At 45.8% G+C, this 27,724-nt stretch overlaps 1 protein-coding gene across 22 annotated transcripts in view; it reads right to left on the reverse strand.

Moving 5' to 3' along the window:
• KIAA1217 (KIAA1217 ortholog) overlaps nt 1-27,724 on the reverse strand; it is a 425,610-nt gene that overhangs the window by 64,768 nt on the left and 333,118 nt on the right. Inside the window, exon 1 of one of the 22 annotated variants that reach the window (XM_077153859.1) lies at nt 17,589-20,596. The exons of 19 other annotated variants lie outside the window; for them this stretch is intronic. Coding sequence is in view for 1 of the 3 variants with exons in the window: in XM_077153842.1 (XP_077009957.1) it covers nt 6,219-6,536 (318 nt within the window). In the remaining 2 variants the exon portion in view is untranslated. 2 more of the 22 variants (XM_077153842.1, XM_077153853.1) reach the window with 2 other exon arrangements.

Here is a 27,724-nt window from a genome sequence, read left to right on the forward strand (position 1 = left end):
AGTGGTGGACTGTGTGATGGGGACATTATCCCAGATTATCTGAGTGGGCCCAGTAGAACCACAAGGGACTTGAGAAGGGAAAGGGGGAGGTAGGAGGGCCAGAGTCAGGGAAGGTGATATGATGACAGAACAGACCCAGAGAGAGATGCTACATGGCTGTCTTTGAAGATGGGGGAAGGGGCCACTAGCCAAGGAATGTGAGCAGCTTCTAGAAGGTGGAAAATGCCAGGACACGGGTTCTCCCCTAGAGCGTCTGGAGAGAACATGGTCCAGGTGACACCTTGATTTTAGCCTGGTGAGACCTGAGTTGGACTTTTGACCCCAAGAATTGTAAGGTATTAAACTTGTATCATTTCAAGGCTCTGAGTTGGTGGTTACTTGTTACAGTGGCCATAGGAAATGATCATCCTGTGTGGAGCTCAACATTGTGAGGCTCAAGGGAAAAACAGTGGGGCTGTGTGCATGCCAAGGGCATGGCTTCTTCGGGATGCTTAATAAATAGGGGTCTATATATCAAAAGTGCTAAAATTGTGTTCCCTAAAAACATATTCTAGTGTTAGTACTGGAAAACAGTATCTTTCTGAACTTGTACATTGCAGAGATGTGACCAGAGAAGGAAAGGAGAACACTGAAGGAAAATTTCATTCATTGGCCGACTCTATAGTAGAGCTTATTTGAGAGAAGCACCAAGTAGGGGGGATGAAACAACGAGACAGAAGGTGAGAGAATAACTGGAGTCAAACATAGGCTGGGAAGGAAAAGGAAGAGCAGAGAGAAGGGAGAACCCAGGCATGAGGAGGAGAGGGATTTCTAACTGCACACTCTCTGGGTCTGCCAAGGGACAACAGGAGCTTCTGAGAGTGGCCATTACTTCATGGCTCCAGTAGCCTACCTCTTGGCTGCGTCATTACAGTCCAGTTGAGGAAACATGGGGCCTCCCACGTGGATTTACATTACCTCCCTCTCAGAAGGTAGAACAATGACTGAAGACTCAAGTTAAGGGGGAAAGAGGACACTGGTTTCCAACAGAACCACTGTGTCCAGCAAGGAGCAGACTAAATGCTGCAAATTAATTCAGGACATGCATATTTGATGTTTTTTCGGTATTGTTCAAAGCCCAAGAACGAAATGCTGACTAGGCATTTCTGGATGGCTATGAGGAAAGGAAACAGCCTTGGAACCTTCCCAGCTCACTCCTCAAGCTTCCTTGAAAGAGTCCACCTTCTTCTCTTGGCCTTTCTGGCAGATGTGAGGGACAAGGAACATGTATATGGCTGGGGACAGAAGAGGTGCACACACGAGGACAGAGGGATGGGCTCAGTGGCCAGAACCAAGGGCAGCAGTAGAGAGATGAGTAGAGAGGGTGAGAGGAGGGCAGAAGGAAGGAGAAGCAGAGGCAATGGGAGAAGGTTGAAAATGAAGCAGAGCCCACATGCCTTCAATAAGTACTAACTGATTTCCCACCATACAAATTTACTCATAGATTAAGTAATATTCGCTGAGCCTTGCAAAGAGACTGTGTTCTAGGGCACGGCTCTGGGCAAGCTGACCAAGTCCAGCCCTGGAGAGGGTGCATTTGCGTGCAGGGCTGGCAGATGCGTGCCTCTCTGAAGGGAATGCTGGAGAAGAAGCAGCAGGCCCCCATGCCATCCTAATCCTGCTCCTAGTAGGACCCAGCAGTCCAGAATTCTGGACCCAGGAACTTTACCCATTCTGGTAGATTTCCTAACAGAAATGACCTGTGAAAGGACAAGCAAGGTGCTAATGTATAACCACAAAAAGGAGCCCTTTGAGAGTACATTCCCTCTGTCCCATTAGGGGGCCAACTTTCTGGGGATCCTCGAGTTTCAAGGCTCATCACTCATAATTGCAGTTTTATATTCTACTCCCCTTCCTCTCCCACCAGTGATGTTCTCCCACCTCAATAGGCTGTACCATTCTCCATCCTCTAAGCCTAAGGTGTGATACCCTCAAGCTGCCCCCCCACCGGGATGCTCCCCACTTCCTGCCTCATACATGGGTCTACTGTCCAAACCCACCTGCTCCAGCGCATGCAGGCCCCTCTGCTCACTGAAAACACCCCCACTCAGGTGCTCAGGCCCCAGACCAGAAAAGTCAGGCTCAAGGTCACGGTGAGATGCCCCAGATGGAGGGTTTTATGGCTCCTGAGCAACCTATGACACAAGTTTTGAGCACATAACACTAATCCTCCCTAAACACCTCTCCTGTCTCATCTACCGCAGAGCAGGGCTCAAGGAAGACGTTCTCCCTTAGCAAAGCAGGGCTGCTTAGGTCATAAGAGGTACAAAGGAGATGCTTGGCCAGCCAGGGGATGTGCCATGCTACTCACTCAATTGGCCCACGTGGCACAACAATTGGCCCAAAGGGATGGCAAGATGAGCTCATTCCATTAACTCAAACAAGCTTCTGGGTTGAAGCATCAGTACCTCACAGCCAAGGCCATCAGGACCGCAAAGGGCAGGTTCTGTTGTCATTAATCCCTAAAACACAACACCCAAAGAGCCCCCTTTGTATGAAGAGATGGTACTGCCAGAGGCTAGCCACGTCATTCCCTGTTCTCTTTCCCCTCCTGATCTGATTTTGGATTACATCTTGATTCGGAGGATCCTGACTCCAATTAACACACAGCAGAAAATTTCCTCTTTCCGGCAATGAAAAAAAAAAAAAAGGAACTTAAAGACCCTGGGGAGTACAAAACTGTCTAGAAGGGTAAAGAATAGCAATGGAGGGAAAATGCAGAATTAATTTTAATTAATGGAAAGTTCAGTACATTTCATCTTAAGAAACAGAGGTATCTCACATGTATTTTTAAAACAGGTTTGGTGATATGCCAAGAAACGGTTCAGGAGTAGATTATACAAACTAACTTTTAAAATAAAACATTCAAACAATCTTAACCAATTTCCAGCTGGCCAGTGAAGATGAGATAGGAGGGAAATGTAACAATCGACAGTGATTCAGATCCTTCGTGCATTCACATGGTGCATGTGGGTGATAATCAAAATATTTAACATCCAGTATGATATGGGCAGCAACAAACCAGAGTGGGGCCTCAGCCGGTGAGCAGGGATGCCGGCTGCAGCGGCTGTGGATAAGCCTTGGCCTTCTCCAGTTTGAAATGATCTTGCCACTATCCACCAGGGTCACTGAAAATCACTGTCAGCCTGGGCTAGCTACAGTGCAGTTGAACAGGAGCATTTAGTCATGAAAAAACAGGTAATCTGAGTTTGGATTCCTTCATCGCTATGGGTGACTTAGAGGCTGGAAGCCTTTGGCAGAATTCGGAGGTTGGTGTGCCAAGCTATGACTGACTTTCCAAGACTAGGTTTGCAGAAGCAGCCTGATAACTGCATCTCTAATTAGAGCCCCAAAGAGCAGGACACTATGTTTTCGCAATACAGTGGGTAAATACTTTCTAAACCTACAACTAGAATGAAGCCTTAGAAAGTGGGAAACCTGGGTTCATACACTAAAAGTCATGCATCAACCGAATTGCAGCTCACTCAGGGTGTGGTGGAAGGTAGGATGGATGAGAAGAGAATCTCTTTCAAGTCTTTCTGTGAAACTCCCAAGGAGACCACTTGCTATTGTAGTGAAAAGGGGCCTTTATTTGCCCTCGGAAATATTCAGTGCCTGATTGACTGGGGCACAATGAAGATTAAAATTCTAGAGTTCATCATCATCATCGCAGTAGTAGTAGTAATAATAATAATAATCAACCTTCAATGCTTCTGTTTTTTCCCACTGAGACAGCTTCTGCGGTAGTAAGAAGTTGTCAACTTGGCCAGGTGAAGGCACCTAGTTCTGTTGCTGTGGACATGAGCCAATGGTACACGAACCTCATCTGTTGCTGATGACATCTGCAGTCCGCTAGGAAGCGTGCCTGCTGCAATGAATGATGTTTGATATAATTGGCTGGTGCTTAAATGAGAGAGCTCAACGTAGCACAGCCCAAGCAGCTCAGCCCAGGCCTTTGGAGATGGAGAAAGGAATTACCCCAGGGAAAGATGTTGGAACCCGGAAGCCTGGAGAGAAGGCCAGCAGAGATTACCCTGAGCTTTCCCACATAAGAAAGAACCTCAGATGAAAGTTAGCTGCCTTTCCTCTGAAGAACTAATGAAATAAATCCCCTTTTATTAAAAGCCAATCTGTCTCTGGTGTGTTGCTATTATGGCAGCTTGCAAACTAGAACAGCTTCCTAGAATCAGGCATCCACACAGATTTTTTTTAACTCGTATCTGACATTTGAATAAAGACATAGCATTAAATACACACATGGTTTTCCTGCTCTAGTATTCAAAGTCAGACCTTCTAGGAGAAAATTCTACTAAACATAAAAGATAAAATAAACAAGCAAATCATTCATAGTGGCCATTCTTAAAATACCTGAATCTCTTATCCTCCCACTTATCTCTCTGAAGTCAGTCATTTTTTCCATCACCGTACTTCTCTTAGTGACTTAAAAATATCTGAATATGCTAGGTCATTGACATTTTTTTCCCAGAAAATTTCAAAGGTAATATCTTTATGTGAATTTTTAAGAATTTCTTTTTCCAGCAAGAAAAGGATCATTTAAACCCCCAAAATGGAAGGTTCCTCTACTCCTTACCACAATACAACAAAAGCATTGCACCTAAGCCCAGATAAGGAAAAATGTCATTTATCTGCACTAAATATATCAGTACTGAATGAGTGAGACTGCGCAGCCATCCACTTTGTTGGGTAGAGTCTTTCCATCTCCCCATCACTGCCCAAGTCTGGGTCCTTCCATGTCTCACGAGTTGGGCAGCTTCTTCTAGAGCCTTACCTGGACCCTGGCTGAAGGACCACTATCCTTACTGGCAATGCACAGCCTAGCAAGCTGTTTGCTGCCGTCAACTCCCGAGGACCAGAAAATATCTGGGCCAGCTTTAAATCAATCATTTGAAGTTCGACTTAGGAGGCCTTTACCTATAGTTAAATTTCATTTCCCAAAAGCACCATGAGTTAAAGCAAAAACAACTCATTTGGAAGTTGCTTGAATGTAAAATACATGAGAAAAAAAAATCTTAAGATTATTTCTAGAAAAAAACTGTTGCCAGAAAAACAAATGCTAGTGTGAAAAGTGTTTATTTAAAATCATTCTGGAAAACTCTCTCATGTAATCATGTCTCTTTGTGGAGTGGTTAAATATATATATATATCTGTGGAGAGGGAATATTATGTTCAGTTTACTGGATTTCAAACCCCACCCTTCCAAGTCTACATTTTGTAAACATACCACTCAATCTGACCACACCATGAAGGAACCAGATAAAACCGAAAAGGATTCTTAGCAGAGACTCTTCAAAGAATTAAAGGTACTTACTTTTCCTTAAGGAAATCACCTGTATAACTAACGCCGTGGAAAAGAACATTGGCTGAGCTCCCAATTACGTGATTCCTTTGTTTGCTGGCTTCATCTAAATCTTCAGTTCCACCCTCGGATATTTTAGACAGCTTTCTCTTCGCAGGAGGAAATATCACAAAGGACACAACGATCCTAAAATGTTTCCCAGCTTGAGTGTTCACAACCAATCAAGACCATTTTGTTTTGCCCAGTCTTAGGAGGGAAGTGGCCAGAGGCAGGGAGAAAAAGGAGCCCTCCCCATGATAAGCCAATTTCTCCTCCCCTTGGAAATTAGTCATTGAGTAACCTCAGCTCACATCCAACCGCAGGCTACCGCATGGGTGACTCAGTCCCTTAACAACTGCTTTCACGGAAAACACACACCAAGTGGCGGGCTCTGAGAAGTCTAGGTAAATGGGCTAACAATAAAAGAAATATCACAAAACCGATTTGACTGAGGCAGACAGGATCATGAAAACGAGCAAATAAACCAGCCACCTACAACTAAGCCAGGAGAAAACCCAACCTGCTCATTACTCCCAGGAGGGACTCTCAGGTGGGCTTCCTGCCTAGTAAACGCATTGCTGTGAAAACCTACAACAGCACCCAGCACCCACCCGGTGCGAGACTTATGAAGTCCGTGGATCAGCTCCGAAGGAAAGGTGAGCCTCTCCCTGGTTTATGATGCCAGAGGGAAAACGCAAGGACAATAAAGGAAGCTGTCTATCAATTAACCAGCTGGGTTCTACGAGGCTGAACTCTGAGTAGCAGCCATGAGTCAGTCTCTGGGTGCCAGGAAGACACCCACGATCATTCTGGAAAAACGTACCTGCGCGAGAAGTAAGACCGAGCAGCCACGCCAGGCTACGGCCAAGAGTGGACGCGTGAAGGAGGAACAGGGCTCTTCTCTCCACCCCAAAACAGGCACAGGAGGAGAAGTCCAGCGCTGTGCCAGGGAACCTCGTGGGCTAGAGGAGACTACAGGGTGGCTCTTCTCTTCCAGGGCTGCAGGCAGAGAGGCGTGTGCGCCTAACAAGAAGCAACTCGTGGGGTGCTGGGCCAGGACAGGCTCTGACGCCCTGCTGTCAGCAGCAGGAAGGAAGCTTTTTCCCTGGCTCTCAGGTAGGCTCCGTGTAATCCCGGTCATGCCTTACTGGCCCGGGCACCAAGTGGCACAGAAAGCTCCGCAAGTGGGAACCCAGTGACAAGGAGGTCGACACACTGGCTCCGAGCCCCGCTGGCTTCCTGCCGCACCCTACCGCCAGGCTCTGGGCAGCCTGTGCATTTTTAACGCATTTAAAAGCATTTAGAGGTTGTTCTTGCTGACCAAAAGAATTCCGTGAGGTCGCTCAAGTTCAAATCCAGTCGGCTTTGCAGGCTTTCTAAAAAAGTGTGCCCAGCCCTCAAATGCTCCACGGTCATTAGGACACTGCCCCCTCCGAAGATGGGTCCCTGGAAACAATTTTGGATGAAGTGGTCTTCACAGATGCCACCCACGAGCTCAGAGGAGGGAAGAAAGAACCTGGGACCCTCTGTTGTGACTTCTAACCGAATCAGCCAGTGTTTGATATTTCCCACGCGCGTGTGGGAAACACGCCCCGCCAGTCCTAGAGGCAGCTGGTATACAGGTGGCAGGTGTCATTCCTTCAGTCCAACACGGGCTTCAGGGCCGTAGGGGCTGGTATCCCTGGTCTGAGGAAGCCACAGGGTGGTACAGGATGGCCGAGACTCCCCCCTGCCCCGGGTCCAGGGGTGCAGCGGGCTTCGCAGGGCTGGACTGCCGGGCAGAGCGCTCACGCACACCCGCGCGACACCGCGTCCTCCCGCTGCAGACGCACGCGGGGAACCCTCCCTGCGGGGCTGGGTGTCGTGCTCAACGCTCAGCCACATGAGGGACACGGCCTCTGTCCCCCCTGCTACAGGGGAGGCTGGAGGGGCCAGCTGAGAGGACGGCTCCTTCACCTCTCCCACCTCTTCCTTGGAGCCAAGCTCGGAACAATTTCCTTTCACTTTCAAAATGCCCCAGGGCGCTGCGGCGGCGGCGGTCCGGGCATGTCTTCCTCATGACCACAGCACGTTACTCGGGGTCAGGAGGGCGAGAGCCAGCCCGCTCCTGCAGCGAGAAGCCGGAGGATTAAATGCGCTCCGGTGAACGGTGCGCGGCACCCCAGAGAGAGAAGGGGCCGCCTCTGCTAGGGTCCTGGAGGCCCGGGGAATGAACCCCACAAGCCCATTTCCTAAACAATGTCCTGGGGCCCGGATAGAACTCATAGATGTCTCCTGAGTGGAGCGCTTGCTTCCCAGGGAACCGTTCACTTGGCCCGAGACACCTGTATTCCGCCCCTGGCACCCACATTCCCCCTGAATTGCTTCCCAGCAATTTAAGGTGAGCATTATTTCCACAAATGTTTTGACTCAAGGAACTCTGTTGAGCCCTCCGGTGGTAGAGCTAGCTGACAAAAACAGCCCAGGGGTGATTAAAGATTTCAGCCCGGAACAAAATGAAGGAGTTAACTTAAATAAGTTATTTAATTTGCAAGCCACAATCAATAACTGTGCTAAGCTGCAGGACAGATAAAATATGTCCATCCCTTGGTGATGCTCAGTCTTCTGGTAACTCCTGTGTTATCCAGGCCAAGGACAACCTCCTTTTGTGTCTAAAATAGTTACAGTTTATAAAAGTGATATCTTCTTTCTCATAACAGATGGTGCAAATGACGCCTTCTTATTATTTGTTTCCATCTCGGCACACACGCCCATTTCCCAGTGAGCACTACCCCTTATACACACTCCCTTTTGGTGTTGATTTGTTCCTAGTAAATCATCTATGTCAGCCCAATAAAACTTTTCAGTGCCTTGGATTTTATTTTTCTTTTTATGACATTTCTTGAAATGCCTAGTTGGTCACTATGTTTTGTCATATTTAACCATATATTGCTTTATTTACTATAACATGTCTTATTCCACAAAGGCTCTTAGATGGCACCACACACACACCCACGCCCACTCACACATACCAATAATCATCTAGCACTTTGCAGTTCATCTCTTACAAAGTGCTGGAAAATTTTATTTCATTTCACAGGTCGAGAACTCAGTAAAGTAGAATAACTGTTACTCTCCCCATTTTAATGGTTAGGAAATTGAAGTTGAGGGCGTAGAGAACCTTGCCCAACTTTGCATGGCTAGTAAGCAGTAAGAAGGAAGAATCCCCATCTTCAGACCCCCCCATTGCTTCACGGGCTCCTTCCTGGTGTATGTATGAAATCTGCATCCTCCAGGAGAGGGTGGGAGCCCTAAGGAGACTCTTGCTTGATTTCAACCGTTAGCGTGCAACATAGCTAACTCTGTCTGAGCAGTACCTCACCTGCTTCACTCACAGTTCCAGAGATTCACAGCAAAGGAAAAGAATGACTGGGGCATCTCATATTAGCCAGATACTCTCTTGACTCATGATTAGGTCTTATCTCCTTGCCTCAACATTTGTTATATTAGTTATGTAATTAGTTATTGCTGGACAGTATGTGTCAAAAGAAGAAAGGTTATATGAGAGAAGAAACTCAGGAGAAAGTTGACTGGTAATATTTCACAAAAATACAGCAAATCCAATTTTCTCTCAAAAGACGAGAGACAAAAAAACGATGGCAATTCACATCCAGCAGCCTCTGTGCCAATTCATACTAGATTCACAAGAAGTACTTGGTCGACTCTTAACAGCCGCTTTCAAGACCAACAGAAGTTCCGTGAGTATCCTGGGTCTACTGAGTCAGTGAGCTAGGAAAGTTCCCACATGCAAGACGGGATGGATGCCATCTGTTGTGTAATTATATAGGCTCATGGATGGAAGAGCTTCCGATTATTATGGAAGAATTTAAAAGATTCCATGTTTATAAATGAAATGAAAATACTTTTGAAAACCCATCTATATTCATTGGGTTTGCTTGAAATCTATGGCAGGGAACACAAAACACCTACAAACAGGGTTCAGTCCAGTGGCCTGGATGCTTCCCTCATCAGACACTAAGGCATGGGGGGGCGGGAGGATCAATAAATGGAGAGTCGGGGAACCTGCATACCTGGTCCAGGTGTGAACATCAGTTTCTTTATTTGTAAACAAGAAACCTGAACTAGACTATCTCTAAGGCCCATTCCAACTGCACCATTCTGTGGGTCTATGAAAAATTTACTGAATAGCTACTATATATGCAAAGCCCAGGGTAAGTTCTGATGAGGGAAAGAGGCTCTATAAAGCCTAATCCCTACCTTTAAAGAGCTTACATTCTAGTAGGGACAATAAGGCATACACATTAATATAAAAAACAAAACAGAACAAGAAAACTTTGCCAAGGTTCAAATGAGTACAATAGATAGGTGCTCATGGAGACCATACGAAAATAAGATTCTCCTGGCTGGGATAGTTGAGCAACACTTCTCTGAAGAGGTGGGATATAAGCAAGTTCTTGAGTAGAATTTCAGTGGGTAAAAAAGAATAGAAAGGTATTATGGACAGGAGGCACCACGGGCTCAGAAACAAGAGGTAGGGAAGGGCCGGAATCCTGGAGGGCTGGGTAGGCCAGTGACCTACTTTAGGGCACAACTACCACAATTTTAGTTCCATCAGCATCTCCTGGAGCAATCCTTACAGAACAGATGGCTGGGTCCCACTTCCAGAATTTGTGATTTAGTAGGTCTGGGCTGCTGCCTGAGAAAATGCAGTTCCATCAATATCCCCAGGCAACGCTGATTTGCATGTCCAGGACCCACCCTTGGAGAACCAGTGCTCTAGGGAGGAGGGGGAAATGGTAACAGGGTGGCTGTGAGCAGGCTTCAAAATCTCCTTTCTGGTGTGGGTTTGTTAAATCCTAATTTAGAAAGGTGACCTCATTAACCTCTAAGTGGCCATTACAAACACACAGAGTTTCTCCGTCATCAAACATTTTCAACTAAAGCTGCCTGGAGAAGTTGGAAAGAGGGAAGGAGATTCATATTTTTGAAGACGTACTATCTACTGAATGCTTTCCATATTCACCACGTTTAAATCCTAGTACATCCTCGTTGGATAAACCTTATAGGCCCTCCATTTCACAGATGAAGGAATTGGGGCCAGGGACCGAGTATCTCATCCGAGGTGAACTAACAGGGTCAGGGTCTGAGAAGCTCCAGAATGACCTTGCCCTCCAGTGTCACGACATCAGCGTGGAGGCCTGCCCTTTGCACGCTCTCACCAGGAGAGCAGTGGTGGTGCAGGAGAGATGGGTATTATCTATGACAAAACCAGGCCCAGGGAGACCTCAACCAAGTTGCCGTAGTCACAAGAGGAGGGCCAACTGGGCCAGGCCCCGCCAACGCCCTCTGCGCCTGGAGAAGCCCCCAACAGCGCCCATGGCAACCTTGGTTCCCAGACGTACCTTTGGGCTTTCAGTTCAAATATCAAGGCCGTCAGTTGGCCGGCTGGAGAACATAGCTTGGAAATCTGAGACAGTGAGCAAAACGACAGCTTCTCCATATTTGGAGAAATAGCAGCCTCAAAGACAAGCGGTCTGGGAGCTGCTGCTACCCCGAGGCTGAGCTTGGCAAGCCATCCCTGCCCACGCCCGGCCATGTGCTGCCCGCACTGCGCCCACAGCCCCGCCGCCTGGCCTGGCTCCAGCCAGCCGCACCATCCAGGTCCTGACACTGTCACGAGCCTCTGCCCGCACAGGCAACATCTGCTTCCCGGGGCCAGCACGCAGCCGGCCTCTGAGCCTTTCTAAAGCCCACTGGAGCTCTGTGTTCCTGAAAGCGAGCGGCCCATGAGGACCCACACAGAAAGTGCCACGGAAAGATACATGTGCCCATGGTGGGCAAGGGGGCAGACGCTGGCTAGCTGCTCACCCAAACACTGCTGCCTAAACGGAAAGAATTCTCTGCCCCGCGGGAGGTAAGGTGGAGGAAGAAACTGCTTGGTGGGCTGTGGAGGGCCACTCCAGGTTCACGAAGGCACTGACAACTCACCACAAAGAGAAACGAGCCCCAGGCCGATCCCAGCGCAGCTCAGGTCCCCACAGCTCACCCCAACCTTTGAGACGCTTTTCCTTTTTCTTCTTATCCTTCCTCTTACCGTGATTACGTTTTTCTCTAATTCTGTGAAAAGCACCACTGGGCCAAAATTTCCTCCGGATAAGAGAAGAAGACATGGCTCCATAAACAGGTCGAGAGGGATTAAGGGGGTTTCTTAAAATCGGGCCAGTAGATCCGGCCGGTTTTGATGACCTGCAACCTGCAACTTCTTCTCCAGTGTAACTGAAGTTTGCAAATTTGTTCTCAAAAATTGAAAAAATAAATACAGTTTGAATCGCCTTCATCAATCAGTGCTCCATCACCCCATGGAAAGGTGGCAGCAGGGTGGGGCGGGGCCAGCACTGGTTACTAACTAGAACACTTGGTTTCCTCCCGAGAATCCCTCTTCTGGGCTGAGCTCTCACTTCCAGGCCTGTGGTTCTGACATGAAACCTTTCTGAGCCCCTGATTTTGCTGCCACTCAAATTCAGGAAGACCGACTGTGCTTAGCTCCTGCTGCTGTGACTACCACGTGAGCTAAATTCTCGTTATATTACTTGGCCTACAGGAAAGTGGGATTAACATGCGTTATTATTAACATCACCAGCAAACCTTCACGGATCCACTCAATGAATTGTGAGGCAAAGCAAAACGAACAGAGTGGATGATACCCGTTGATATACGTTCAGAGGAGGGTGAGGAGAATGATGTTCTTTTTTGGGCTACAAGAACTCAAGTTAGGATGGAGATTCCAAATGCAGTCAACATAAGGATACTGTGTCTGGTTATATTTTACAGACAACATCCTTGGGAAAAGGTCCAGCACAGGCCACGGACCCACACTGAAGAGATACTTCTTAAATTAACCGACAATCCTGCACCCAGGTCAAGCTGTATAAAAGATTCCCTGCCGACTTCACACAGGCACGGCAACAAGTAAACTCAAATGTCAATCTTGACGGTGTGAGATGAAACCTGTTGCTCTGCTCTGGGTCCTTCTCCTTCCTTTCCTGTTTTAACCCCTAGGAGTAGCTCTCTTCAGGAATGAAAAGAGAATCCCTGTCATCACTTGCCTGTGGCCAGGAAAAAAAGTTCTGAATGGTGAGGAGGCTGAACCAATTAGCTAAAAAGAAAGTTTTTGGATGCTATCAGAATTTCAATGATATTATCCATTCTGGCCCCAAATGTGGAGTGAAAATGGGGTTCTGGGTGCTTTGGGGATAGTTCTTGATAGAAAAAACATTTATCTTGTGGTATTGCTCAAAAAATAATTTTGACTGTTAATCTTTGGTACAGCAGTGTTTGATGACTTAATGCAAATGTAAAATTGTTTTGTCGTTGAACAAATATGCTTAGAAGGCCTTGTACATATACTCACTGCATTGATATTTTTTTTTTTTTTTTTTTTTTTGCATTGATATTTTAAAAACAATAATATATTTTGGTGGTTATATTATTAAGATATTTGGTTTATACAAGTACATAACTGTACATAAAGCACCTCTGTCAAAATTAAAAATGTCAAGCTTTTTTGATATTTGGGTCTTTTTATGCTCTAGTCACAAAGTGATACTGAATAGAAACTATTAGCATTTCAGTGAAATTTCTTTAAATCATTGTTATGAATAATGAAAATACAGAAACATTTTAAAACAATATATTTCGGTCCTAAAATGGTCAGATTAACATAATTATAGCCTTAGGTTGCCAACAGTGGCACATTTCTCATTTTCATGAGAACTCGGAGGTTCTCCCAGTTCGCAAGCTAATTGGCCCCTTGGTCGAAATATATACAGTAAAATCTGCAGCAGATTTCTTAAGCATTAAGGCCTGGGCCCTGGAGATATCTGGTGAGCAATTTGCACTGCAGTGAAGCAGCTTTTTTTTTTGCTTTGCAGTTACACAGCTGTGAGGAAACATTTTTAGATTTGCTTTAAAAGGCAACACAAAAATGGTAGCCACTTTGTGACTTTGTATCCAGAGTTTCCCTCATCCTGCCTTCAAGGGGTCACAACCATCTGCAGAATGTTCCAGTTTGTTGTCTTCCTCCTGGAAAGAGGAAGCACCTGAGGAGCACCTGATGCTAAGCCAAAATGAAGCCATCAGACCATGCATGCTACGTCTTTGTTTTAGAGGCATGGCTTATGAGAGCACGTGCTGAAAATGAAAGTTCAAGCTCTCTGCTATTTCTGCATACCCTCCTTTCTGACATCCACATGCCTGATTGTCATTTAGGGGCTGTGCTGGGCAGCTCAGCTTTCAATACCAAGGGCCAATGAAAAAGTACACGTTCGAAGAGTTAAATCAGACAAGGGAAAGCACAACCTTTGGTTTTGCAGGACAAGAAAAAAAAATCAAGTACATGTAGCATGTCAACTCACTGAGGCCTCTGTATTTTCTGTATTATAGGAACACGGGTGAGTTAGTGTTTCTGGGCAATGAGAAGAACTGCAGCTTAGACCTTCATGCCTCCTGTCTGAGGAGGCTGCAAACACGGCTGCACAAAAGGGCTCTGAGGAACAGTTTTCCTTTTGTGGCACATAAGAAGATGCCAAATATCTTGAGAAGTCATTTAAAACACATCTAGATTTGATTCTGACATCAAAATGGTTCATTTTTTTTCAACAATATCATCTTTAGTGAAGGTTTACTCACCCCCCTTCTGCCAACCCCCTGACTTGAGATTTGTTATAAAGCCTTGGCTTCTACATTTCAGTTGTTCACAAGATGCTGTCATCATTTTGGCTACCTCCTCACACCAGCTATACTTTTACTTATTTAATCCTTTCCTCAAAATCAATTTTAAATGGACTTGTTTATTTTTAAACTTATTTGTGCTAATATTCATTAGCAATAATATTCATTAGCTCTCAGGTTCTTTGTGCTATGTATCTTTCCAACCCTCATTAAAAATAATAGTACATAATTAATAACATTTTAAAAAGCTGTTTTCCTATGTGTTGCCCCGGACCATTGGTTCTGCATGAAGAACAACTTTGAAAATAGCGTAAGTAATAAATTAAAGCTTCGAATAGAGTCCTAGTGGGAGGACTCAAAACTATTGTTATACTACCACATGTTACGAAGCCAATGCTGTTTCATTCAAAGTCTTTTATAATTTGAATCAGCTGTCATTTTTCAGCTGACTTGATGGTCTATTCTTCTTTAAGAAAAGTACTGGATAATGTAAAGCTGGTTAATTCAAGATCCATGTATTTTGGGCCCAGGCCCATGGACTTCCAACTCTGTGCTTGGCTCCACCACAGGATTTCTGATTCTTTCTTCGGAAGATAATCTGGAGGGGAGCCATGAAGCCGCGTGGAGGGTAACGGGAGTATGGCTTTATTCAACAATAACAGATGCATTACAGAAGTCAAAAAGATAGGGTTTTCCTGCATGAACTGAGAGGGGGAAGAACACATGCAGAGAACACCCTGAGACAGCACTGGGTGAGGAGAAGGGGCTGCTGGCGGCATGTGCTCCAGCCTGATTTTTGCCTCTTGCTGATTTGGTGACCTTGACCAAGTCACTCCCACATTCTAGGCCTCCCGTATCTCTGTGGGTGGGTGATAACAGATGATGCCCAAGACCCTCTTTCCACTTCCCCAAACCCAGGATTCCAAATCCATCAGGCCTGTCTCTGGTGGTGGCACCTGGGCTAGAGGCCGGCTGCATTTCCCAGTCGCAGATCTATAGTAGCCAGCTCCGGGTTCTCAAGAGCTGGCAGAGTGTCACTCTTGCAAATTACATGCAAGCCAAGGGGTCCCCCATCACCTGGTAAGACAGTGGGCAGAGAGGCAGACAGTGTTGCTTAAAATTTCATTTGCTTAAAAATCGATGGGCGTTTTTCTTTTTTTTTTCTTACAAATAAAAAGCAATACACAGTTATCTGAGAAATTCTGGAAAGAACACAAAGACAAGACTGTTCCCCTGGAAGCCCACTGCAGGGTGGGGCCTTGACCCAGTGAGGCAGCGCTGTGCTAACGTGGCAGGGGGCAAGTTGCAGAAGGCTGGGCTGCCCTGGTGGGGTCCATGAAGAGGACAAGAAGCAAGGCCAAGGAAAAGGAATAAAGAGGACAAGAAAAGCAAAGTCAAGGAAGGGAACAACATTGCGGTGCAAGGGTCTCAGCTTCAAATCACCAGGACACATGCTCCCGTCAACAGCAGTTTCTGCTAACACCTATATTTAAGAAGGCCAAGCAAAACGATGAGGCTTGGAAACCAAAGGGCAGAGGGCTGTGGCCGAAACCTCCAGTGTGCACTCCAGCTCCGGCGCTAACCCCGCAACCATTGCAGGGGTGGGACGGGCGGCTCCCATTGGCTAAAGGTTATGTTGGTTGTTGAGCCAAGCCTGGAATTTGGGCTGCAGTGAGGTCAAAGCCAGCTGCCTTGAACCTGGGGGGGCCACGTCTGCATGGCCACGAGAAGCTGCAGCCCCTGTTGCTGAGGCTGGCTGCAATTGCTTCGCATCCCAAATCCCCAGGATATTTTTGGAGCTGAATGTCTCAATTTTTAGGAAGGTTCAGGACTGCAAGTTGGGTCTGAGGGGGACCAGGCAGCTGCCCTGACTCCCAAGCCCTTCAACTTAAATATTCTGGAACATTCTTTCAGGCTTCCTCCTAACAGCTCTGCGGGAGTCAGGCAGGCCAGCAGGCAGGCCCGCTGAGCCAGTCTCCCTTCAAAAACACTTCTCTGTGAATCAAGCTCACAAACAAGCTCCCTGCTCTGCCCCGTGGAAATAACTTTTAGGAGTGACAGAGCACCAGGAGCAAAGAAGAAAGTCTGAAAGGTTTCTGCCTGGAAGAGCCAAGAATAGGTTATCCAAACTGCTTTTGGCTGCCCTCACATTAGCTGATGTTTTTTACCGTTCATTTCATTGTGAGGAAGCTGTAATCTGTCCCTGCACAGACCGACAGTCTGACACTAGGTTTTGGATGCCACAGATTTAAAACAAAATTCTCAAAGTGTGCAACATAATTTACCTTGAGCTGAATCATTGTTGTTATTCTTATTACTTTATTATTATTTTTTAAGATAACCTATTTGCATCTGAATGCCATCCTGGAACTTAGCCACCAGTACAGCACACTGTTTGGGATTTCAAAATAAGGACTATGGAGAAAGTCAGCCTGGGATTGAATCCTAGCTCTGCTCCTTAGTAGTATGTGATCTTGTAAGTTCTCCTTCAGCCTCTTTTCCAAGTCTCGCATTGGGTATAATATGCCAAAGGGGTATTATAATGCCTGGATGAATTAAACTATGTTATTTAGAACACACTAGAAGACGAATTCTCATGTACATAAATCCATCTACAAAATAGGGATGTGAATCCATGCATACATGTATGTACCTTGAAAAGGAAAGATATTGACTTAAAAGGGCAGGCTCTTATTAAATACCCTTTGCAGAAATAAATGCAAAATATTATGATTTAACTATTGCAAGACTAAGACAGTAACGTTATCTTAGGTAAAATTCATCCTTGCCAAAGGCTGTCAGGCACTGATTCAGCCTGAGATAATGGTCTCCTCTCTGTTACTCTGAACGTGGAGGCATTAGTTTACAATTTTAATTTACCAGGCTCGTACCAAACCGATACTTCTTTCTTAAAAAAATTTCAAACCCAACATGATAGACTTATTTTTACTTTGAAATTTAAAATGATTTTCATAAGAAAAACCCTGCCAACTTTTTACCCTGAATTTTGAAGGACACATACTAATTTCACCCCATTTGTAGATACCTTCAAATTTTCTGCTTTGTCTCAGAAACTGAATGCAAGTCAACAGCTTGGTGACAACACTGAAAACTGTCACAAAACACATAAATCAAAAAGCTCGGTGTTTACAAACAACATTGACATGCTACATCCTTTTCTAAATTATAAAGTTAAACAGAGACTAGATTGTGAGATTTATAGATCTGAGACAGCCCAATAAAAATTAAGTGGATATAAAAAAAGAAAAAGAGTCACTCCAACAACAAAGAAGTTTTCTTCCAAGCAGAGTGCAAGAAGTTAAAACAAAACTCTGGCATTTTAATTCCATATTGAACTGAATTTGAATGTAGAAGACTTAAAACCCAGCCGAATGTAAATGCGCCATCCCATGAAAAAAAATCTCCTGAAAGCAAGATTGTGCCATAAAGGCACAGTTCTTACCTTACATCTTCCGGGAACCTCTCTTTTCTAGAAGAAACTTTCTAGACTTGCAGAGACCTCGAAATCCCCCATCTCTTGAATGCTTCCAGGTCTCCCTGTTGCTTCTGGGACTAAATACAGGGCTTGGGCTTTTTTTTTTTTTTTTTTTTAACAGAAGGAAGCTTTTAGTCAAAATATGTGGTTTAAAGAAGCAGTATCCACCCTTATTAAAACTATTTCATGGACATTCAGAGGTTTGTTTCTACTTTACAAAAGTTAAATATGAGTAGGAAGGCATTTTTCCTGTCCCGGAAATCAGCATAACTCAAACCAATGCTGAGCTAATGAGAAATGCTTCTTCCATGTGTTCGGTCTGGCAGACGCTACCAGCCATGTCAAGGAAACACGTGATGTTTATAAATACAATACAGCTCATGTTGTCATAACCTCCCAATGACAAAAAAAAAAAGCAGGGAAAAGCAGGCAGCACCGCAGCAGGCAAGGTGAGCTTGGGATCACATGGAAGCCACATATCAGATGTGAGGGGGTCATTCTCTCTCACATCTTAAAAAAGTCAGTTTATAACTGGAAGCAGAGAGGGAGAGAGAAATATCGTGCTCTGGCTAGGCATGGTACTAAACGTGTTTGCATAGCTAACTGCTGAAATCAGAGTGATTCCTTATAAATTGCAACAGAAAACACCTTTTGCCCGTCACATACAAGGGAAATGATTAGGTACATCCTAAATGAGGTCCACAGTGTGAATGCAAGCAAATAAAATGACGAGGGTGAGGATGTATTTCCACATGGTAGGGAACTAATGTGAGAGTGCAGCTGTCTGCATCTCTGTTGATTTACTTTTCTGACTTTCTCCTAGACTGTAAGCTTGGGAGGGAGGTGAGCATAGCTGCCAGGCTTGCTAATTTATCTTCAGAATCCCACACAGGACCCAGACCAGAAAAGGGACAGTGATGCTGGCGGGGCGAGCTGATCAGTGAGTCTTCCTAATGATGACACTGGGTTGACTGCTCTGGAATCACCTCCCCAGATTTATCAAGTTCGGAGCTATGCGAGATCCTGACTACCAACCCCATCTAAAAGCAAGATTGTCCTGAGTTAAACACACAGGGAAACAAAACCTATGTTATCTGGTTTAGCTACTGAGAGATTAGTTTACTTTCTACCTGATGTGAATTTAGCTCCTGAAAATCCAGTTTAAAAAAGGCAGATGTGTGTGCATTTCTGATAATGTTGCAGTTTACCCAAACCTGACTTTTTCCTTCATCGTTATACTCACTATAACCTTCAGGATTAGTAACTGCCATGAGAGTTGTCCTGATGGAAGGGGGACTTCTGTTAGGACAGGCAGGCATTCTCATTCCTCACTTTGGTCAGGACCCTGTACTGGGATCAACCGCAGAAGGGGCTGTCAACCCCAAGCACGCACACTGAGGACCACTGCACGGCTCTGAGCAGACGGGCGTCAGCTGAAAGTGCGACAGGAGAAGCCTGCAGCCGGCACCTTGCCATGGGACAGCTGAAGAGGTCTGATGAGGGCTACATGGGAAGGGAATGAGACCTGCAGGAAGCTGCGAGTTTAGAAAGCATCTCAAGATGTGTGCACCTCGATACGGTCAATTCAGTTGAACAGCATAAGTACATGGAATCTTGAATAGCGTATGAGATTTTGTTGGTTTGTCCAGGTTAATGTGATGCCCTGATAAATTCCAGAGTGATTTGGGCACTGAATAAAGAAGTATTTGCAGAGTCCCCTTGGATGACTAGAGAGAAAGGAGGAAATGTTCAATTTCCCCATTTGGAGAACTTCTGATATTCTTGCAAGCAGTGGGGGCAACCGAATAAATAGGTCGAGCCCTTATCTTGGTGTTTACCCTCATGAAACTTATTCCTGCAAAGAATAAGCTAAGTCTACTTAAGATTATGTCTAAAAGTCACCCCCCAGAGAGCATATTTTGTTGCTCAGATATGGCCTCTATCTCTAAGCTAACCCAGCAGGTGAACTCACTGCCCTACCTCTCCTTACCACCTCACTCCCACCCCCATCCCATGTAGGACACGACTCCCAGGGGTGTAAATCTCCCTGGCAACTTGGGACAGAACTCACGTGATGAGCCAGGACCTGGCATCATGGGATTGAGAAAACCTTCTTGACCAAAAGGGGGGAGAGAGAAATGAGACAGAATAAAGTTTCAGTGGCTGAGAGATTTCAAACAGAATAGAGAGGTTATCCTGGAGGTTATTATTACACATAATGTAAATATCTCTTTGTAGCTTATGATGTATTGGAGAGGCTGGAGGGAAGTATCTGATACTCTTGAGCTCTGTCCTGGTAGCCTTGTCTCTTGAAGATAATTATATAATGATATAGCTTTTAGAATGTGACCTTGTGATTGTGAAAACTTTGTGTCTGATGCTCCCTTTATCCAGGGTATGGACAGATAAGTAAAAGAAAATATGGATAATAAATAAGTAAATAGGGGGATAAGGGGTAAAATAAATTGGGTAGATGGAAATACCAGTAGTCAATGAGAGGGAGGGTTAAGGGATATGGGATGCATGAGTTTTTTATTTTTATTTTTTTTTACCTCTTTTTCTGGAGTAATGAAAATGTTCTAAAAAATTATTATGGTGATGAATACACAACTATGTGATGATCTTGTGAGCCAATGATTGTACAGCATGTATGGACTGTACATGTATGAAGATTTGTCAATAAAAATATGAAAAAAAAAAGAAGGAATCATTTTGGAAAAAGCTTCAGAGCCCACAGGGCCTACTGAGCCCACACGGCTGAGACCTTTGGAGACACAGAAGGAAAACACCTGCAGGGAAGCCTTATGAAATGAGAAGAGAAAGCTAGCAGAGGTTGACATGTGCCTTGCCAGCTGACAGAGGTGCTCCAGACAGCATCAGCCTTTCTTGAGTAAAGGTAACCTCTTGTTGGTGCCTTAATTTGGACATTTTCATGACCTTAGAACTGTAAACTTGCAACTTAATAAATTCCCTTTATAAAAGCAAAAAAAAAAAAGATGTGTGCACTTAGAACTGCAGCCAAGGAGGGAGAGGGCCTGCTATGAGGGAGGAGAGGAAAGGATGTGCTACGGCAGGTAGGAGAAGGGACGTTGGGGAACCCAGAGATGAGAGGAGAGAGGGGAGGCACGAGGAGGACAGCGGCTTTAGAGCCAGGCCTTCAGTAGTGGATGGAGATGCCATGTGGCCAGCGATGACGAAGGCAGTGGTGTGGGAGGGACAGTCTGACATGGGTGTGATGTGGACAGATGGCCTGGCCCTGAGTCCAGGTGCCCTCTTGCTAGCCGCATGGCTCTGTGCATACTGACTCTCCTCTTTGCCTCCATTTTCACATCTGCAGTGCGGGGGGGGCGGGGATAATAAGAATTCCTTTCACTGTGGGTTGTCGTGAAAATCCTGGCACCATGTGGGCATGTCACAAAAGTCAGTTATCAAGGCCCCTGTCAATGGACACATGAAGGGGGCAGTGGGGTTGGGTCATGGAGAAGCCTGGATGAGGGAAAGGAAATTAACTAGGAGTGGTTTCTGTTTCTATGGGGACTCTCTTCTTTTCCATTTCTATGGGATTATTTCCTCCCCCCAATATCCCAAGCTGTTCTTCCCAATCAGAATGTGACTCTCTGGACAAAAAGGGGGCTCCAAATAAATGGCTCATTTCTTTCCTCCCACCCCTGCCCCACTGGGGGTCTCTTTTCAATCCAGTCAGAAAAGGATAGGATGGAGCAAGTTAAATACAAAAAAGACGTCATGAGATAAACTCATCATAGGGTTAAGACATGAAACAGATATTAATAAAGGGAATTTATGTGTTCTAAAATTATTTTTGGAGCATCCTCTCAAAATCTGTAACCCAAATGGAAACATCAAGGAAGGGAGGCAGTGGGTTGAATACAAAGTTGAACAAAAATTCAGTCCGGCACTTAGCAGCTTCACGACCTCAGGAAAGATCTTTTGGGTCTCATTGTTCTCATCTATACAAATGGGGTCAGTATACCTCTTTCGTGGAGTTGGAAATGAATTTAAATAACACATGTAAAACCCTTAGCCCAGACCCATGAAAGGTCTATCGTTTACCTCCAGAACAACTGTGGTTTAGAACGAGGGCTATTTGTATCCTGGCAGATTACAGAAAGAAATTCCGAGTTCCCATAAATGCCTACACTGTTGCTAAATAAAATAACAAATAAGTCCGAGTGGAATGCAAAGGGAGATGAAAGTGGGAAAATGAAAAAGAGAGTCCAGAAAGGAAACCAGTGCCCAGCCCACATGCCACAACCCCGGTCCGCTCGCCTTGGGGGCCCTCGCTGAGCTCCGAGCTTTAGGGGAGCAAACAACCAAGAGGGAAAATGATCAGTTACAAGACTCACAGTGCCCAAACGATAAAAATAAACCAGGAGAACATAACTATTTCTGGAGATGAGAACAGAGAGTTACTTTTACAGTGGGTCCTCATTAATGACAGACAATGAATACAGCGATATTTGTAGCCCTATCATTATAGTACTCGGTACACTCCGCTTAACAAACGTTTATTCCACGCTTACCCTGGGGAAGATGCCACGACTGGCATTTTGAAGCTTACAAAGAGGAACATGATATGCTTTTTGCCTTGGGGATGAAGAGAACACACACCTGATTACAAACCAAGGAGAATGCACAATATCATCCCCCAAAAGGGAAAAGATTAATTCTGACACAGCATTAGGGAAAGCTTCATGGAGTAGGCAGGTTTTTCTTTGTGCTTTAAAAGGCAATATTCATTTTTTAGCAACTTGTTACAGAAAACATGAACAAAAAGAAGTAGAGAAAATAGTATGATAAATGTTGATATTTTTCAACGTTTTTCCAATGGTCCATCTTGTTTCATCTACCTTTCTTTTTATTTTTGTTTGCTTGTTTGCTGGAATATTTTACAGGAAGTCCCATTCGTTGTGTCATTTTGCCTGTAAATCTTTAGGCAGTATCACTTCTTACAAACAATCACCAAGTAATTCTTACACCTATCAGAATTACTGGTTATCCCTTAATAGCAACCAGCTCCTAACACTTGTTCAAACTTCCCAAATAGTTTCAAAGGCGTGGTTTTCATAGTTGGTTTGCTCAAATCAGGGTCTAAGCATGACTGTTAAGTGTATAGAGAAGACTTGAGAAACATACCAGTGCCCCCCTCCCGCCCTTTTTCCATGCCAGCAGTCGGACTGAGGAAACTGTGTCATTGTCCTGTAAGCTGTTTAATGGGTAGACTTCTGAAAGGCTGGTATGAGGGTGGGAGGGGGGCATTTCAGATACTGGGGACAGAAGAGGAGAATGCAATGGTATAAGAGCTGGGAGGCAGCTCTGCTCGGGTGTTGGGGTGGAGAAGACGCCAGTCATAGAAATCCCAGCACTTGCTGCCCTAGGGGGTGGGCTCAGGGTGCAGGCTTGGGCAGCAGGTGTCAAACTGCAGAATGAAGGGTTGGGGGTGAGTGGGCTCAAGGCTGGTGCACAACCCACAGGCAAAGAAATGAATGCTTGAACTCCAGTTGGAACAAAGGGCTTTGGCTCTGGAACAGGTGCCTGGGTTCGAATCTCAGCTCTGCTCCTTTCTAGCTGTGCAGGCAGTCACATTTCTTACCATCCCAAACCTGCTGTTTTCCTTAACTATAAATATGGGGGGGGGGAGTTATACCAATACCTGCTTCACAATTTTGTCTTGGGAATTAAACAGGATAACTTACATGTGTTTATCAGTACAGCTGAAAATAATTAGCTGGCAGGAAGAGACTGGTACAGGAAAGGCTGAGGAACCCTGGGTAGGAGGCTGGGCAGAAGTGAAATGGACTTGTTTGGTAACTGATTGGATGTTTTGAGAAACAGGAATTGGGCAAGAGAAAAATCAGTGCTAACTCAACTTTTAAAATTCCTCCTTCTTCAGCCCCCTGACACACACACATTAGAGTCACTCCACCAGTCACAAAGCTAGAGAATAAAGGATGGGGAAGGCTGGAGAAAAAAGAAGAGGAGGAATTTCTTCGTCAACATGATGCACGTGACACATTGGAAGCACGTCCACCTGAACATAACAGTGGGAAGGTGGACACCTGGGTCTTGAACGCTAGTGAGATGGCAAAGCTGGATGCAGAGTTCGAAGGTCATCCACACAGATGATGTGATGGTCAAGCTCATGCGTCATTTGATGGTGTCCCTTGACCGGGTCCAGGTGGTTGGTCAAGAAGCCCTGCCTTGGTTGTCACTGTGGGTGTAGTTTTTAGATGGACTTAAGCCACCAGTAAATTGACTGCATCTACAATCAACTTTGAGGAGCTGGCCTTCAGCCATGAGAAAAGCCTCATCCAAATCAACTAAAGGCCTTAAAGGAAGAATTGAAAGAAAGCAGTCAGGAAGAAGAATTTCTACCTTTATTTTAGCCAGCTAGCTTCTCCTAGAGGATTCATTGAAACCCTCACTGGAGTTCCCAACTTGTGGACTTGCCAATCCCCACAGTTGTATGAACGAATTCCTGTAGTAAATCCCTTAATATTTGCACCCACATGCAGACACACATACCCTCATGATCCTGCTTCTCTGGAGAACCCTGACTAACATGGATTTAATAATTATATTAGTAGTGAGGTAAAAGTCACAACGAGAAGTTGCAGCTCAAAGAGCGATAGAGCGAGAGAGAAAGAAAAGAGGATGAAGTGTGAACACACTGAAGACCGCTGAGGAGAGAAGAGGCAGTGGGGTTAGGGGGCGAGGCTGCGGGGTGGTTTGAATGCAGGTCAGGAATTTGGAGAGGGCGGTGTGAAAATCACAGGGAAAGCTTTGAAAGAGAGCTTGCCAAAGTGTCACACACCAAACTCCAAGGACAGAAGCCCGGGAGGCTGAGTGATGTGGGTTTTAGGAAGTAACGTAGGGGCAAGGTGATTCTGGGGAGTGGGTTGGCACAGAAGGTCTGGAAGTTGCCTGCACAGAAGTGATGCTAAAGCAGGGGACAAGAGGGGGACAATCGAAAGATGAGAGCAGAAAACTTGGGGAGTGGCCTAAGGGAGGTGAAGACACCAAGAACGGTGAGGACGCCCCCGAGTTGTGTGATGAGGACATCGCTGGTCCCCTTCAAGAGCCGACGAAGTGGCTCATCTTTGAGTTGCACATTTGTAAATTAATAACTCGGAGGATTTGCACAATTCTTGCAAAGGGGCGTTTTCCTATGGGGAGCTCAGTCCTTTGGGGCTCCTATCTAACACAAAGACCCAAACATCAAGCAGTTAGAGGATTGGCAGCCACCCAGAAAGCACTAGAAGAGGAGTGGGCTCGGCTCCAACAGAGAACCACAGTCTTGTTAGACAGATGCATGTCAGAAATGCTCGGCTGGCTGTTCCATGAAAAGCTAGACGCGTGTTTTCCCCACCAAGCCCGCGTGACTTGCACTCCTGAAGGCCCCGGGTTGGAGCTAATGTGTTTTATCTAATGCGCTTCCTGAGCTCCACTGCAACCATCACAAAGCTGCCCCAGCAGACCCTGTAGAGAGTCTCGTATTTTCTTTTCTTCCAAAGGCAAGATATTAACCCCAAGGTTTCAGGAAAGTCCCGGAGGCACCTGTGAAGTTCTGGGGTGGCTGCTGTGGAAGTTTCTCCTGATCTGCCTGCTTATTAGCCATGGGTGGGCAGCTGGGTGTTCCATCCCAGGCTGCTGCAGGACGCCAGGTGCAGGGCTGTGGTAACTGGCTCAGGTGAAGAGTTAGAGTCAAATTCCTTCATGGCCACACTCACGTTGCAGACACACGGCAGGATGGAGCTTCCAGAGCCCATCCTACAGCCCGGCGTGGGTTCCTGCATGGATGTCTGCCCTGCCCTCCACTTCTGTTGGACAGGCTGTGCAGCGGGGCTGCGGACCTCAACAGGGCGTCCTTCCTTTCGCAGTGATGGGGCATGTTCATCAAGGAAGGGGACAGCATTCCAGCCCCAGAGCCAAAGGGTTCTCATGGCTGGAAGGCATGAGGAGGGGCCAAGCTACGAAGTGCAGGCAGCCCTGCATGGAACGGCAGGCAGGGACAGTACCCTTGTTATCATAAGGACACCTAGTTGGTTTTTAAACCAAGGAAACCATTTCAATCATTTCTCGAGTCAAAACAGCCTTCACTGAAACATAAATGTTTAGGTGTGGAATGTTTGGCTCTTATCCGGGACCCCAGTTGATTATCTCGCACAAAAATCCAGGGTCTAGAGTAGGCGGTGGAAACTCAGAAAGTGACTGCCGGGGTCTCCTCTGAAAGTCGGAGCAGAACTCCACTGAACCCACGGTCAAAACTCTGAATTCTAAGGCTTTGTCCATATGGTTAACATTGCTTCTCTCAGGGCCACAGCTGGTCCTCACGTGGGGGCCACATTTATGTGAGAGTGAAAACAGGTGCCTGGCTGGCCACAGACACGATTTTCAGAGGCGATTCGGGGCTCTCAGGACTGCGATTGCCAGTTTTAAGTGGGACACATCCCTAAGTGCAGAGAGCACTGGGGACACCGACTCTAAACACTGCCCCGGACGAGAGAACAATGAATTAATACAAGGCAAAGGGACTGCGACATTTAGTACTCGCTTCCTTTGCGTCCTGGCTCCGTCTGTCTTCACTGCACGCTCGTTTACATTTCAAGCGTAACTGGCTGAAGATAAATGCCAAAATCCTTGACTTTCTCAAGAGGCAACCCAGCCTTCATTCGAAATCACGCGTCGTCTAGCTGACATAAAGGAGCGGCAGCTGGGTACGCAGCCCTTTCCCTACAGAAATGTGGTCTCTGATTGCACAAAGTCACCACTCACGATGCAAGGCAAAATCCCATGTAAATTCTTCCGGCACTTTCCCCTGGACCCTGCTGGCCTTTCGGTCCTAAACTCACGTGCTCGGTGTGGGGGGCCAAACAGTGGTATCTGCTCCCCAGACCTGTGGATAGCTTGAGTTGCCCAGGAAAGATGGAATGAAGGTTGCTAATCAACTGGCTTAAAACAGGAAGAGGACCCCATACCACCTAGGTGGGCCAACGTAATCGCAGGGTCTCCAAAGCAGATGAGCACATCAGGTGACCACAGGTGACCACCCTCATGTTAGGAAACGTCCACGGCAGGAGAAAGCGTCCAAAGAGTATGGTGTCTACAACCTACCCTCAAGTGTTCAGGAAATGGATTGATAAAAATAGACAGATGGACAGACAGACCAGCAGATGGATAGACAGAATGATACACCAAATGTGGCAAACAGTTAAAATGGGTGGCTCTGGGTATTTTGTGAAGCAGGGGTACGTTGGGGTTTTCTGTATGGGGTTTGTATTATTTTTGCAACTATCCTGTGAGTTTAAACATATTTCAAAATAGAACGTAAATTTTTTTAAAAAAGGGAAAAGAGTGGAAGAGGGAGGCAGAAAGGAGGGCCAGAGGTTTGAAGGCAAAAGCAGAGTTATCTACGCTGCCAGCTTCGGATATGCAGGAAGGGGTCACGAGCCAAGGACTGCAGCAGCTTCTTGAAGCTGGAAAGACACGGAAATAAATGCCTGCTGCCCCCGGTTCCAGAAGGAATGCAGCCCTGCTTTGGTTTCAGCCCACTGAAACTGCATGGTACCTCTCACCTCCAGAACTCTAAGTAGTAAACTTGAGTTAAGCTATTAAGTTTGAGATAATTTGTAGCAACAGCAATGGGGAGCTAGCACATGCATGCCATCAGGGCACAGTGGCGGCCTCAGCTCCAGGAACCTCAGCTCTAGGACAGGGCTCTGGGTTTCTCTGGCAAAAAAAAAACCCACAAAAAAACTTTTCTTTCTTTTTTTTTTTTCCAAGTTAATCTCCAATACCCAGCTGAAAGCTAATCCAAAGGAAAGGTGACATAAAATGGTGCCATATTTTCCAAATTTGTTGGGGGCACAGTTGGAGAAGCTTATCTTTTCTCCCTACTTTTACTGCAGTGGAGAGTGGCCCCGTTATTAGAAACACAACCCCATTCTCCTGGACTTGCTTTAATGTGATTTCTAAGATCTGACTGTTCAGTTTCCCTGTTTCTTCCTCTTTAAAACATCCTCATGGGTGCCTGCCAGTGGCAAAAAAAACATAAAACAAAAAAATAAAAACATCCTCGTGTTTGG

The sequence above is a fragment of the Tamandua tetradactyla genome, chromosome 1 (assembly GCF_023851605.1).
Source record: "Tamandua tetradactyla isolate mTamTet1 chromosome 1, mTamTet1.pri, whole genome shotgun sequence".
In the NCBI taxonomy this organism is placed as follows: Eukaryota; Metazoa; Chordata; class Mammalia; order Pilosa; family Myrmecophagidae; genus Tamandua; species Tamandua tetradactyla.